We start from the raw sequence: 13,757 nt of genomic DNA, 5'->3' as shown, positions 1-13,757 counted from the left end.
GCCTTTTCGGATCCTTCTTGCTTCCCTGGGCAACCTTTCTTCCTGCTGGGGGGAAGACTCTCCTCCCTGGAGCTGAGGCTGCCTCCCTGGCTTTGGCTTGGCAGGGAAACAGGGAATCATGGCTCCTCCGTGCTGTTTACAGACTTGAAAAGTTTGATTTGAACAATTACGAGAACAAATTGACAATGGCTGCCTTCCTGTATTTTGAGCAGGGAGGTGCCACTGAAGCCTTGGGCTTCTCTAGGGCTCCCCTGGCCGGTTTCCAGCTCTGACTGCGGGCTGGGATAGAGCCGGTAGCTGAATTGTAGTGCCCAGCAGGGATAGAGCTGCTGGGGGTATTTTAAGGGTTTAATATTGAAACAGCGCAGCTCCTTTATCTTCTAGTGGAGCCAGCTTGGCGAGTACAAAGCTCCAGGAGGCTTTCATCCATGTTCTCCCACAAGTTGCACATCTGTGCCAAAGTGTAGCCAGCTCTGCCGTGTCTCTGGCACACCGACGTTGAGTTTGCTGGTGCTCAGGCCGAGACTTGAAGCTGCATCTCCCTGGGGATGACACAAGCCTCTCCTCCTGCCCGGGATGACGAGGAGCTTGTGAGAACTTGTTGTGCTGCATCCAAATAAGCCTAATTGAACCAGCCAGGCAGGGAGCTGGGGGTATCCCTTATCTAACCAAGCAGTAATGGAGCAGCCTCAGGCTCCTTTGGGGAACATTTTCGTGGTTTTTCATAAAACAAGGGTGGAGTCCTGTCTTCTGGGTGGCACGGTTTGCTGTTTGAAGATACTGCCCATTAGTAAGAGTGGCTGAGCTCACCTCTAAGGTTCTTTCTTTCAGGACAGATGGCAGCAGGCAGCAACTGTATTTGAACATGAGAAAGCTTCACCCCTTTGGTCCTGGAGGGTGCCTAGCAAGCTGGCTGAGCCTTGAGAGGTCTTGGGAAGCAGCAGCAGCTGTATCCTGGCTGTGTGGGTGAAGGAGATGGGTCTGATCCTCCTCCCTGCCTGGGGCGAAAGCCATACCTGCCTCTACACGCTGGTGGGGAGCTGCTCCCTGTGGGTGTAGCAGCACCCGCTGCACGTTCCAGCAAATGCCGCCGCCAAGGAGCCGTGGGAGATCCCGGGGAGCTGGAGGACATGGCTTGAGCCTGACATTCAGAAGTAACAGCTTAAGCCAACTATAAGCCTGCTGTGTGGGAGGTGAGGGGCTTAGCTCTGGGGCTGGATCCTCTGCAGATTGCTTTCTTGTAGGCAGTTCCCAGTGGCCTCCTCCGAGGGTCTTCAAGAGAAGTGGAGGAAGAAGAGCCAGGCATTGGCTGTAGCTGGCAGCAGCAGGACACCGGGCAGGAGCTGGCAGCTTTGCAGGAGGCCACAGGACAGGCAGCAGGAAGAGCTTTGAAAGCTGCTTTGGTGTGTTAGGAGCCAACAAAGTGATGCTCCAGGACAGCATGGTCGAAGCAGTAGGGTCAATGAGCTTCAGCTGTCTCCCAGCAGTGCAAGAGGACACCCCAGGGTGAGGAGCAAGGACCAATACAGAGAAGACCATGCCTAACCATGCCAAAGGGCTCTGGCTGCTGGGGCTGGGGGCTCCACGCCAGCAGCAGCCTCCCCTGGGCCAGGGCTGTGGGTTCCCCATACGGGGCAGGGGGGCAGTGAGGGGCGGCTGCTGCAGGACCTGCCCCTTCCTCCTGGAGGGATGCAGACTGACGAAGCCCCGTGTCACTTGCCGGATGTGGGGGCCCAGCAGCCCCACCGCTATCTGATGGCACCTGCCGGCTCCCGGCCGCAAGCTGTTTCCGTATCCCCGGGTCCTGCAACCTACTGCAAACATCCCCAGGCAGTTCAAACAAGGGCGGTGTGCCAATGACGCATGGCGGAGCAGGGCATGGGACCCAGCTGGGTGCCATCCCTCAGCTGGGGGACACGGGTGATGCCGGCAGGTGACACCCCACAGCCCAGTCGCTGGCCGCAGGGATGCTCCAGCCAGGACTGGGACAGCCTTCCCTGGGGCTCACCCCTGCCAGCCCCGGGCTCAGCCATGGCTGGGCCAGTGGGCATCCCTGCCTGGTGCCATGCTGCTCTCTGCCACAAGGTTATCTCTGCATTTACGTTAGTAATTAATACTAGTTGCAGGGGTTTTATTGACCAACTAGGAGAGGTTCTTCCTGTCTTTTCGGCAAGAACGTTGTATGTAAACAGAGCAGAGATCTGGGCAGCTTTCCAGCGACGTAGGGGGTATGAAGGGGAGTCAGCAGTAAGATTTTTATGGTGGGATCACCTGAGCTGGGCAAACACTGATGCTGGTGAGCACCGGGCTATAAAGGGCAGCTCCTCTCCTTTCTTCTCCCAGTGACCCACGAGAAGCCGTTACTCCTCCCAGTCCCTGGACAGAGGTAAGGAAGGGGACCCTTGTGGGGTGGGCTGAGGCCTCAACATGCTCCAAGGTGGCTTGTGGGCAAGCAGGAGCAGGTGCCAGCCCTGGCAGCTCCCAGGGAAGATGAGCACGGGATGGGGCAGGCTGCAACGATGCAATTTCCAGTCCTGCATTGACTTTTGTCGCTGCTTCTTTGAGGGGAAGATGAGCTGAGTCTGCAAATCAGCCCCGGTGCCCGGGGATTAGCCCAGATAAAGGGGAACTGCGCTGATGTGGCCCATGTGTCTCCCTGGCCTGGCCCTGGCAGCACTACCAGCTCACGGGGGGAAAACGATGCTGTGCACGTAGTCCCTGCATCCCCACTGGCCCTGGCTCTGCCTGTGCCATTGCTGCTGCTGCCCGATGCCAGGGCAGGGCTGGGGTCCCCCAACTTGTGCCCATGGCAGCGCTCTCTCCATGCCACCACGGAGCAGCTTGGCTCACCGAGATGCCTCCCACCGAGACTGGGACTGGTGGGGAAGGGAGTCCCTGCTGCCAGTGTGGGCTGGGGACCTCGAGCTGTGCCTGGGTGCGGGGGTGTGGGCACGGGGCAGTGACCTGTGCCAGGGAGGGGAGAGAATGGCACAACCCCCGGGGCTGCCATCTCCTCCAGCTGGCTAAAAGGGGCCAGATTTAGCCCACAGCAGGGCAGGTTTGCACCCTCTGGGCACAGGCAGCATCCCCTGTCCCCGAGGGACCTGATGTGACCCCCTCGAGCTCTTACAGGGGACACATCCAGAAGCAAGGAAGATGGTGTCAGCAGCTGGACTTGCTCTCCTGTTGCTGGGCTGTGTGGGGCTCCTGTGGCCGGCTGGTGAGTCCCACCACTCCAGGGGCAGCTGCTTTTGCAGCGAGCCTGGGAGGGAGCCAGGCTCCTCTCCATCCAGCAGTGCTGGCTGTCCCCCATCCCTCTCCACGTCTTTCCCTCCGCAGGTGCCCGGCACATAGACTACTGCCCCAAGGGCTGGTCCTACTACAAATTCAGCTGCTTCAGGTACTTCAGTGACCCCCAGACCTGGGACGAAGCTGAGGTAAGCCTGCTGGGGTACACACATGGCCAGGGACCCCCATCTGAGTGTGACCAGCAGGTTGAGAGAGGTTATCCTGCCCCTCTACTCTGCCCTGGTGAGGCCCCATCTGGAGTACTGTGTCCAGTTCTGGGCTCCCCAGTTCAAGAAGGACAGGGAACTACTGGAAAGGGTACAGCAGAGGGCTACAAAGATGATTTGGGGCCTGGAGCATCTCCCTTATGAGGAGAGGCTGAGGGACTTGGGCCTTTTTAGTCTAGAGAAGAGAAGGCTGAGCATGATCTGATCAATGCTTATAAATACTTAGAGGGAGGGTGTCAAGAGGATGGGGCCAGTCTTTTTTCAGGGGTGCCCAGGGACAGGACAAGAGGAAATGGGCACGTACTTGAATATAAGAAGTTCCACCTAAACATGAGGAGGAACTTCTTTCCTTTGAGGCAGGCAGAGCCCTGGAACAGGCTGCCCAGGGAGTTGGTGGAGTCTCTATTTCTGAAGACATTCAAAACCCGCCTGGACATGTTCCTGTGCAACCTGCTCTGGGTGGACCTGCTTTGGCAGGGGGGTTGGACTAGATGATGTCCAGAGGTCCCTTCCAACCCCATGTGATTCTGTGATCTCCTGGGGGTGCCCTGGCACTGATGGCTCTCCCCACAGAGGCAGTGCCAGGCCAGCCATGCCAGTGCCCACCTGGCCTGGGTGGAGGAGCCCCGGGAGGCAGCCACCTTGCAGAAGGTCATCTCCTACTACCAGCGTGCACAGCCCGTCTGGGTCGGCCTCCACTACAGACATGAGGTGAGATGGGAGGCAGCAGGGGGTGGCAGGGGGCCAGGAGGGAGCGGAGTCACACCTCTGACCCCCCTCTCCCTGCACAGAGCCAAACCTGGCAGTGGGCAAGTGGGCACAAGTACAGCATCAACAGTGGGCTGACGGGGAACGGTGCTCAAGGGGGGACCTGCGGCGTGTTGACCCATCTCAGCAGTGAGTGCCCAGACCCTGCATCTAGCTCCATCACTCTGTCTCAGCTGACACCCCCCCACACGCACCTCCTCATCCTCCTCACCCAGACTGCAGCAGGCAAGGCTGATGCCTCTGTCCTCACTCTGGCTCCCACTGACCCCCATCTCTCCTCTCTCTCCGGCAGGCTTCACCGTGTGGTCCAGCGCTGACTGTGCCCAGCAGCACCACTACATCTGCAAGTTTATCCCCTCACATTGAGCCTGGCCCGCGGGGGATCCCATGGAGGACCCCATGCTGGCGGTGTTCCTTCCTTGCCACCCCTGCTTCTCTCTCCCCAACTCCTAAAAATACATCTATAAAAAACCCAAGCATGTCAGTGCTGTGTGAGTCTGGTGCTGATGCAATGCCCTGGTACAGTCTACCCACAGGCGTCTGGGTGAGGGAGCAGCAGGGGCTGATGTGGCTCCCAGAGCTTCCCAGCTGCCGGGGGCTTCCGTGCTGCCGGTGCCGGCAGAGCCATTTGGGTGTGAGTCCCTGGGAGCCACGGGGCCAGCAGCTCTCCTGGCTAGGTGCTCATGTTTGCTCCTCCTCAACCCTCTGGTGCTGAATGGGGGGGGTGGACGGGATGTCCCTGGGCTGCAGGTGTAGGGGACAGGAATGTCCCCAAGGTGCAGGCATGGAGGAGAGTGGGTGGGGATGGGAGCTGTCATGGGTGTGCAGGTGGGTGCCTCCCCCAGGTGCAATTAGCTCGATGGGGGTCTGTGATGCTGCCCCATGGCCATGTTGACCGCAGCACCAGGACCAAAGGTCCCTTCTTGTGTCACCGCAGTGTTGCCACAGGCATCACGTGTCTGTTTGCTCTGCTGTTTTGAAGATGGGTCTGCCCGCCCCCAGCTCATGGGTTTTTTCCTCCCTCTGGAGTCATGGCACGTGATGGAGGTGGACCGCGTCCTGGGTGGCACGGGTGGTGCTGGCACCAAGCCCCCCAGCTGCCCTCTGCTCCCTTCCTGGGACCGTGGAGGCAGTCAGGGAGGCCACACAGCACCTCGTGGGCTGCATGGTGACTACAGCTGTGCCAGCAAGGCACGGACACCAGACCTGCCACCACCCTGTGGCACAGGGAGCCTGAGCCCATCACACTGCTCAGCCCTGGCTCCAGCTGAGTGTGTCCCCGGGCTTTAGGGCACAAGACAGAGATGTCTTGCAAGTCCCCCCCCTCCAAAGCCAGTACTTGCTCCGCTGTCCCTGTCGTGTTGGCTGGAGCTCGGTGACCTTTGAGCACTGGGGTCCGGCATGCTGATAAGGGCTGGGAGGGCTGTGCTATGCTGCCCGCACAGTTTATAAAAGCACCAGGCCCGTCCCACTGTCCGTCTGTCTGTCCTGCTGTCTGTCCCTCTGTTTGTGCAGCGGCTGGGGCGAAGATGCTGCGCTTGGTCAGCCGTGCTGCGCGCTGCTGGGGGGCGAGGAGGTTACCACCGGGGCCAGAGCAGGCACCCTGGGGGTTCCAACACCCCATGGCTTTGCAGAGGGCATGGTGAGCACCCACGCGGATCGGGTTGGGTGAAGGCATAGCCAGGGGGGAGTCGGGGAGCTGGTAGTGCTTTTGAGCCTTGCTGGGGAAGGGGATGCTCTCCCTCCTCCCCTCAGCACCACTGGGCACTGGGAACCAGGAGGGATTTGGGGTGCTCACAGCCTGAGCTTGCTCGCTGGTGGCATCTCCCTATGGCCGCCACCTGTCCTGAGGCTCAGGACCACCATGGGACTATTGCTGCTCCCTCTGCCCCACAGCCTCTCCAGTGCTGCTGGGACGGGCACCTGGCCCAAGGACGTGGGCATCCTGGCACTGGAGGTGTACTTCCCCGCCCAGTACGTGGAGCAGGAGGAGCTGGAGCGGTATGATGGTGTGGAGGCCGGCAAATACACACGGGGCTTGGGCCAGAAGCAGATGGGCTTCTGCGCCGCCCACGAGGACATCAACTCCTTGTGCCTGACGGTGGTGCAGCGGCTGGTGGAGCGTGGGCGCCTCTCCTGGGACTCCATCGGCCGCCTGGAGGTGGGCACCGAGACCGTCATTGACAAGTCTAAGGCCGTCAAGACCGTCCTCATGCAGCTCTTCCATGACTCGGGCAACACTGACGTGGAGGGCATCGACACCACCAATGCCTGCTACGGGGGCACGGCCTCGCTCTTCAACGCAGCCGCCTGGGTGGAGTCCAGCGCCTGGGATGGTGTGTGTGGGCAGGGACCGTGCCGTGGGGATGGCGGGGCTGGATGTTGGGTGGGTGCCATGGGATGAGGGAAGGAGACAGGAGGTGGCCTGAAGCCCAAAGATGCTCTGGCAAGTCTCAAAGGGAGCTGCTGACCCTCCAGGCTCTCCATTACCCCTGTTTCTTGCCTGCCTTGGCTGTGACACCTGGCAGCGTGGGGATGGGAGTGCACAAGGGCCATGGGATGGATGCTCCCACCCACTGACGGCACCGCTGACCACTTTGTCCTCCCCCAGGTCGCTATGCTGTGGTGGTGTGTGGGGACATCGCTGTCTACGCCACAGGGAACGCACGGCCCACGGGGGGTGCTGGTGCCATCGCAATGCTAGTGGGACCCAATGCCCCGCTGGTACTGGAGAGAGGTTGGTGTCATGAGACCTTGGGGGTGGCGAGCTGGTGGGTGCTGTCCCTGGAGGCCATACATCCATGTCCCAGCCCGACAGAGCTGCTCAGTGATGGCAGCACTGGCTCTGCCAGCCCCAGTGGCTGCTTGGTGCTGAGTACCCCAAGATCCAGGCCCGGCCACATCCCTGTGGGCACCACAGAGTGACCCAAGGAGGCTGGCAAATGCTGGGGCTGGCATGGCATGGCATGGCAGCACCCATGGGTGCTTACCATCCAGATGGGACTCCCCCCACACCCAGCTCTCCCTGTACTCCCAGGCCTGCGAGGCACCCACATGGAGCATGCCTATGACTTCTACAAGCCGGACCTGTCCTCTGAGTACCCGGTGGTGGACGGGCAGCTCTCCATCCAGTGCTACCTGCGGGCGCTGGACCGCTGCTACGCCGTGTACCGTCGCAAGGCAGAGAGCCAGTGGAAGCAGGGTAAGCAGCAGCACCCCTGGGGTCCCCATGCCATCCCACCGGATGCTGACAGCCCCACATTGCCTTCCAGCTGGCATCCAGAGGCCCTTCACCCTTGATGACTTCAAGTACATCATCTTCCACACGCCCTTCTGCAAGCTGGTGCAGAAGTCAGTGGGGCGGCTGCTGCTGAATGACTTCTTGGCCACCCCCAACCCCGACACAGCTGCCGGCCTCTACAAGGGACTGCAGTCCTTCCGGTGGGTCCCCGCACCGTGTCCCCTGTCCCCCAGCCTGGCCGGGGACGTGACTGTGTGGGTTTGAGCCAGCCTCTCTCTGGGCAGTGGCGTGAAGCTGGAGGACACCTACACCAGCAAAGAGGTGGAGAAGGCTTTCCAGGCTGCCAGCCAAGAGATCTTCAACCAGAAGACCAAGCCTTCCCTGCTCCTCTCCTCCCGCAATGGCAACATGTACACGCCGTCCATGTATGGCTGCCTGGCCTCCCTCCTGGCACAGTGAGTCCCCCCAAATCTGACTCGGGGTGGGGGGCAGTTTGTTTTGGGGAGGACAGGCTCCAGCGCTCAGCCCCTTTCACTGCAGCAGAGATCCAATGCTTTTATTGCACATAACCCCATGGATGTTCACACCCCACCCCACACAGTTCCCCATCCAACCTTTTCATCCCAGTTTGCTGGAGCTGGGTCGATGCATAAAGCCCTTCTGTCAGTGCCAGGAGGATGAAAACCCCCTTGTGCCCAGCAGAATGGCTGTCTCCTCCCACCAGCAGTGGCAAAGGAGCCATGGGAACAGCCAGGCATGGGGAGGAGACAAAAGCCTCATCCCACCACCCCTCCTTGGGCAGCCCTGGGTCGATGCATAAAGCCCTTCTGTCAGTGCCAGGAGGATGAAAACCCCCTTGTGCCCAGCAGAATGGCTGTCTCCTCCCACCAGCAGTGGCAAAGGAGCCATGGGAACAGCCAGGCATGGGGAGGAGACAAAAGCCTCATCCCACCAACCCTCCTTGGGCAGCCCTGGTGCTCCCCAGCTCCAAGCCCTCTCCAAAGGAATCCCCTTGCTCTGTGGCCACCTGCTCTTGGCAGTGTGGCCACAAGTTGCCATTTAATTCAGCCCCAAATCCCAGGACCCCCCTGACTGTGAAGGGGGCAGGAGGCAGCCCCTTACACTGCCCCTACAGCCCTGCATCCACCCCCAAGCCCCTGATCCCCACTAACCCCTCACTGCAGGTCCTCGGCGCGGGACCTGGCAGGCTCCCGGATCGGTGCCTTCTCCTACGGCTCGGGGCTGGCCGCCAGCATGTTCTCCCTCCGCGTCTCGCAGGATGCATCCCCAGGTGAGCCCCATGGGAGAGGGGGGCCGGGAGGGAAGGGCAGCGTGGGGCTTGTGGGGCTAGGGCCACTGGCAGTGCTGTCTCACCCCGGGGGTCCCCACATACCCAGGTTCGCCCCTGGATAAGCTGGTCTCCAGCCTGGCTGACCTGCCAGCTCGCCTGGATGCCCGCAAGCGTGTGGCCCCACAGGACTTTGCTGAGATCATGAAGCGGCGGGAGGAGACCCATCACTTGGGTGAGTGGGGCTGGGGGGTCACAGCACCTCCCCACTGGTGCCCCACGGCCCTACTGAGCATCACCACCCTCTCCCCACAGCCGACCATGCTCCCCACGGTTCCCAGGCAGATCTCTTTCCTGGCACCTGGTACCTGACGCGAGTGGATGCCAAGTACCGTCGGGAATATGCCAGGAAGCCCATCTAGGGGGGACCGGAGTGGTGAGCCCCAGGGAGGGGGATGCTTTCCTCCCCACCAGCATCCCTGCTCACCCCCAAATCTGGAGCTGGCCTCTGCAGGAGACCTCACCTTGGATGGCTGAGAAGCAGCTGGCAGCAACTCAGGCCCTGGAGCTGGTGGAGATGGCAGTGCTTTCTGCAAGCACCCGGGTGGCATGGGGGAATAAACACACGGATGAGAGGGGGCAGCAGCCCGGCTCTGGCTCCTGGTCACGAGTGGTCCTCTCCCACCCCAGGGCCCTTCCCTCAGCCACCACAGGGCTGGATAGTGGTCTCTTGCAGGATTTATTCCGTGGGCACCCAACGCAACCGCCTGCCCTGTTGGACACGTGCCTCAATATCCCCCATTTCCCCAGGATGGGAGTGCGCCCTGATGTTTTGGGGGGAGCCAAGTAAACCCCAGATCCTCTGTCTCCAGTTTGGGGGTGATAAGATGCTGTTTTCCCTGTGATGCTGGCAAATTGAAACATCCCTGTGGAAAAATCCATGAGGGAGGAGCAGGCAGGCGATTCCAGGGCTCATGGGAGGGCTCAGCCCCCCTTGGAACGCTGCCTGCTCTCTGGGCCGAGCCCCAGCACAGGACCATGGCCGGACAGGACCTTGGTGGGGCCACAGCAGCTATGAAGACCTTTGCACCCTTGAGCAAACAGCAGCGGGGGGGCATGGGGGGAGCTGGCAGGAGGAAGGGGGGACAGGACCTGTAGGAGCTTTGGGGTCAGGGGACAAGGAACCACCCAGAAAAGGCATCAGACACTCTCTCCTGCTGGACCCTTTATTGAGCATGGGGCCACCCCAAGCCCAGCGTGGGGGCCAGGTGGGGCCAGATGCAATGCTCCCCCAGCTTGGGGGGGGTGCGGGTCCAGGTCCTGCGGCTGTTGGGAGAGTCCTTGCCGGCGCTTGGGGACTAGAGGTGGAGCTGGAAGACCTCCGTGACGCGTGGCTTCAGCTCGCCAAGGTCGGACAGGGGGGCCGAGAGCCCCACGATGCTCCACTGCTCCCCCGCCACAATGGCAGAGCTGTGGTAGGACTGGAGCTGGACCCCCACCTTCCCCAGCATCCCTGGAGAGGAGGAGAGGGGTGAGGGGCTGCAGGCTGTCCCACCACCCCAGCACTCAGCAACCCATCCCTGTCTCTCCATAACACCTGCCCCTTCCCTGCTGCATCCAGGGTGGATGCAGGGTCCCCCCAGGCTGCCCCCTCTACTCAGGGGTGACATGGTGGTCTCACCAGCAAGCGTGGGCAGCGTGCTGGGCTCGGAGGCTTTGGCTCTGTAGATGAGGACAGGGCCGGCCAGCGGGGCCGGCTGCTTGAAGGTGGCCCCATTGAGCTCCCGCAGGACAGGAGTGCTGCCCTGCACCGTTCCCGTTGCCCGGTGAGGGGTGCCCTGCAGGGCCACCTGCAGCAAGCCGGTGCTGCCATCGGGCTCGGGGGCCACGTCGTTGTGGGTGGTCGTGACCTGCCAGAAAGATGTGGATGCTCAGCACCCAGGTGCTGCACATGGCAGGGCACAAAGAAGGGATGTCCTCAGAAACCACCCCAGGGGATGCCCCTCAGCCTGAGAAGTGCATTAGCAGCCCCATGGGGTGACGCTGGGCTCATGCTGCTTGGCAGGGAAGGACAAGGTCTGGGTGCTCTCGGCTGACATGTGGAGCCCCGGTTGTCCACACACCTTCAGCCCAGCCTCCTGGGCCAGCAACTGGGCATTCACCAGGGTCACCTCCTTCTGTGTCCCTCCAGCCAGCATGCCCGCAGCCACGGCAGGCGTTAGGTAGTTCCCAGCCTCCCGCAGAGGTGTTCCTGGGGTGGAGGGGCCAGCAGCAGAGAGATCAACCCCATGCTGGAGCAGCCAGCCTGAGGTTCGTCCTTCCACCCACCCAACCATTCACCCAACCCTACACCCAACCTCCCTCCCATCCATGCACCCATCCGTATACCTATCCGTACCCCCACCGTCCCTGTCCTCCCACCATCTTCCCACCCTTCCAGCCACTCTCCCACCCACCCATCCCTCCACCTGGCTGTGCACCCATCCCTCCTCCCATCCACTCAGCCCAGTGGGTCCCCACGCTCCCCCGTGTGCTGCCCACCCATCGGGGTCCCTGTGCCCAGCCGTGGGGCACAGCCTGCCTGACTCACCGAGGGTGCAGACCTGAACGCTGCCCTGCACTTTCTTGCCCACTGTGTGCAGCAGCGTGCCCAGGGCCCTAGCCAGGGCTATCCAGGGCTTGGTCTGGGGCGAGAAAGCCTTGCTGAGAGCCTGCCCGTTGACCTGCAAGGAAGAGCAGGACGTGCAATGGGAACTCACCAGCGATAACACAGGGTCGCTCCCAATGCACCCACACTTTACAGACAGGGAAACTGAGGCACAGAGGTCAGGTGCCTGGCGGAGGGACTCACTATGCCAGCCAGCCCCTTCCCCGTGGCCATGTCCACGATCTGCATGGCGATCTCCTTGCCGCAGCGGCTCTGCGCCTCCTGTGTGCTGGCACCCAGGTGCGGGCAGCTGATGACGTTGGGGTGGTTCACCAGGTCACGGTCCTTTGGGGGCTCCTGTTGACACAGCCCCGTCCCACTGTCACCCTCCAGCACCCACCTGGGAGCCTGGGGGGACATTTACACCCTCTTCCCTTGCAAGGGGGGGATCTGAGGAGGGTTGTCCCCAGCTCTGTGGGGTTTGCAGGGCTGCCCTGGTGGTGCCGAGCCAAAGCCAAGCTCGGGGGGTTCCCTGCAGCCCCCCTCACCTGTGTGAAGACATCAAGGGCGGCCCCACCACACTGCCCTGACTGCAGCGCCCGCAGCAGGGCACCCTCGTCCACGATGCCACCGCGGGCACAGTTCACCACCTGCACGCCACGGCGGCACTTGGCGAAGGTGCTGTCGTTCAGGAGCCCTACGGGAGGGAGGGAGCATCATGAGTGGTGGGGGGCTGCCCCCGCTTCCCCCAAGCTCCCCCACACCGATGCCCACCCCGTACCAGTGGTGGAGGGCAGCAGCGGTGTGTGCACTGTGATGAAGTCGCAACGGGGCCAGATCTGCTCCAGTGGCAGCTGCTCCACACCGAAGGTGGCCGAGACTTCAGGGGTGATGATGGGGTCATAGCCTATGGTCTGAGGCAGAGTGGGTGCTCACCTCTGCAGTGCTGATGGCCGGGCCAGGGGGGTGCATGCTCCCCATTGCTCCTCCCTGCCCCAGCTCCTTACCTTCATGCCAAAAGCCTGCATGCGGATCGCCACCTCCCTGCCGATGCGCCCCAGCCCCAGCACGCCCAGTGTCTTCCCGTTCAGCTCCATGCCCATGTACTAGGGTGCAAAGTGGAGAGTGAGCAAGTGCACCCCGCACGGGCACCCACAGCCTTGTCCTGCCCAGGGCACTGCAACCCGCCTCCTACCTTCTTACGGTCCCATTTGCCCTCCTTCATGGAGGCAGCTGCCTGCGGGATTTGCCTGAAAGGGGAGGTTGCGATCAACGTGCGGGCAGGGGCCGTGGGGCTCACCTCCATCCCCACGTCCTGACCCACGCTCACCTGGCCAAGGACAGGATCATCCCACAGGTGAGCTCAGCGGCACTGAGGCTGTTCCCAGTGGGTGTGCTGGGGATGGAGAATGGTGTCACTGGTGTGTCACCCCCAGACTGCTGGAGGTCTGCACGCCATGAGGACAGAGACCCACAGGGTGGGGAAGACACCCTGCTGAAGCCACCCCTGTGGAGCACAGACAGGGATGTCCCTATCACCCTGCTGAAGCCACCCCTGTGGAGCACACAGGCAGGGATGTCCCCACGCTCCTGCTCTTACTTCATGACCAGGACACCCTTCCTGGTGGCTGCTTCCACATCGACGTTGTCCACGCCGGTGCCCGCTCTGCCCACCACCTGCAGTCTCTCCGCCGCCTCCAGCACATCGGCTGTGACTTTGGTGGCTGAGCGGACAATGAGCCCATCGCAGTCCTGGGGGGAGACAGACACCGCAGGTGGGCCCGGGCTGGTGGTCCCGAGGAGGGGGGTGGCGGTGGTGAAGGGTTGGGGACAGCCGCTGCGAGGGGCTGGGATCCACCGTGTGAAACCGGCCGGGCTCTTGCATCAGACGGAAGGCGGGGACCGGCCCCGCTGGGCGAGGGGGCTCCGCTGCCACCCCGGGACCAGCCGGCGCCGAGCTGCGGCCACCCACGCCCCCCCCCACCCGTGGGGGTGCATCCCGGCCGCGCTCACCCGAATCTCCCGCAGCAGCTCTTCCTTGCTCAGGCCGGGTTTCTCCTGCACCCGGAGGCCGCCGGCCTGCAGGATCTCCCGGCAGCAGGGGTCCAGGCTGTCGCTGATCAGCACTTTCTGCAGTTTCCCGAGCGCCATGGCGGGGGACGGGACGGGACCGGACGGGACGGGACGGGGTACCAGCTCTCTCCGCACGCCGCCGAGAGGCTGCTGCCGCCCGCCCGCCGACCTAAAAGGGCTGCGAGCGGGGCACGTTTTTCGGGCTCATTGGGTCCCGTCTCCATA

The 13,757-nt window shown here is 62.3% G+C and overlaps 3 protein-coding genes across 3 annotated transcripts; 2 read left to right on the top strand and 1 right to left on the bottom strand.

The window, feature by feature from the left end:
* The first annotated feature begins 2,318 nt into the window (after positions 1–2,318).
* On the top strand, positions 2,319–4,767 carry REG4 (regenerating family member 4). The gene is made up of 6 exons (XM_014943318.1): positions 2,319–2,386; positions 3,133–3,220; positions 3,340–3,437; positions 4,089–4,226; positions 4,307–4,412; positions 4,576–4,767. The coding sequence occupies exons 2-6, from the start codon at positions 3,157–3,159 to the stop codon at positions 4,647–4,649; spliced, it is 480 nt and encodes a 159-aa protein (XP_014798804.1). The 5' UTR covers positions 2,319–2,386; positions 3,133–3,156; the 3' UTR covers positions 4,650–4,767.
* A 700-nt stretch (positions 4,768–5,467) lies between these two features.
* Positions 5,468–9,479, top strand: HMGCS2 (3-hydroxy-3-methylglutaryl-CoA synthase 2 (mitochondrial)). The gene is made up of 9 exons (XM_014943316.1): positions 5,468–5,925; positions 6,180–6,619; positions 6,895–7,020; positions 7,321–7,485; positions 7,556–7,724; positions 7,809–7,979; positions 8,709–8,815; positions 8,922–9,047; positions 9,128–9,479. Exons 1-9 carry the CDS (start codon positions 5,714–5,716, stop codon positions 9,232–9,234), a joined length of 1,623 nt encoding a protein of 540 aa, XP_014798802.1. The 5' UTR covers positions 5,468–5,713; the 3' UTR covers positions 9,235–9,479.
* Positions 9,480–10,024: 545 nt separating this feature from the next.
* PHGDH (phosphoglycerate dehydrogenase) lies at positions 10,025–13,708 on the bottom strand. Its single transcript, XM_014943352.1, has 12 exons — positions 13,473–13,708; positions 13,060–13,211; positions 12,790–12,855; positions 12,655–12,709; positions 12,467–12,565; positions 12,241–12,373; positions 12,008–12,156; positions 11,664–11,816; positions 11,403–11,535; positions 10,936–11,063; positions 10,494–10,722; positions 10,025–10,325 (listed from the first exon to the last, which is right to left on the bottom strand). The coding sequence occupies exons 1-12, from the start codon at positions 13,608–13,610 to the stop codon at positions 10,171–10,173; spliced, it is 1,590 nt and encodes a 529-aa protein (XP_014798838.1). The 5' UTR covers positions 13,611–13,708; the 3' UTR covers positions 10,025–10,170.
* Between the last annotated feature and the right edge of the window lie 49 nt (positions 13,709–13,757).

The sequence above is a fragment of the Calidris pugnax genome, unplaced genomic scaffold (genome assembly GCF_001431845.1).
Source record: "Calidris pugnax isolate Ruff unplaced genomic scaffold, ASM143184v1 scaffold63, whole genome shotgun sequence".
Classification (NCBI taxonomy): domain Eukaryota; kingdom Metazoa; phylum Chordata; class Aves; order Charadriiformes; family Scolopacidae; genus Calidris; species Calidris pugnax.
This window is presented reverse-complemented; position numbering and strand designations above follow the sequence as displayed.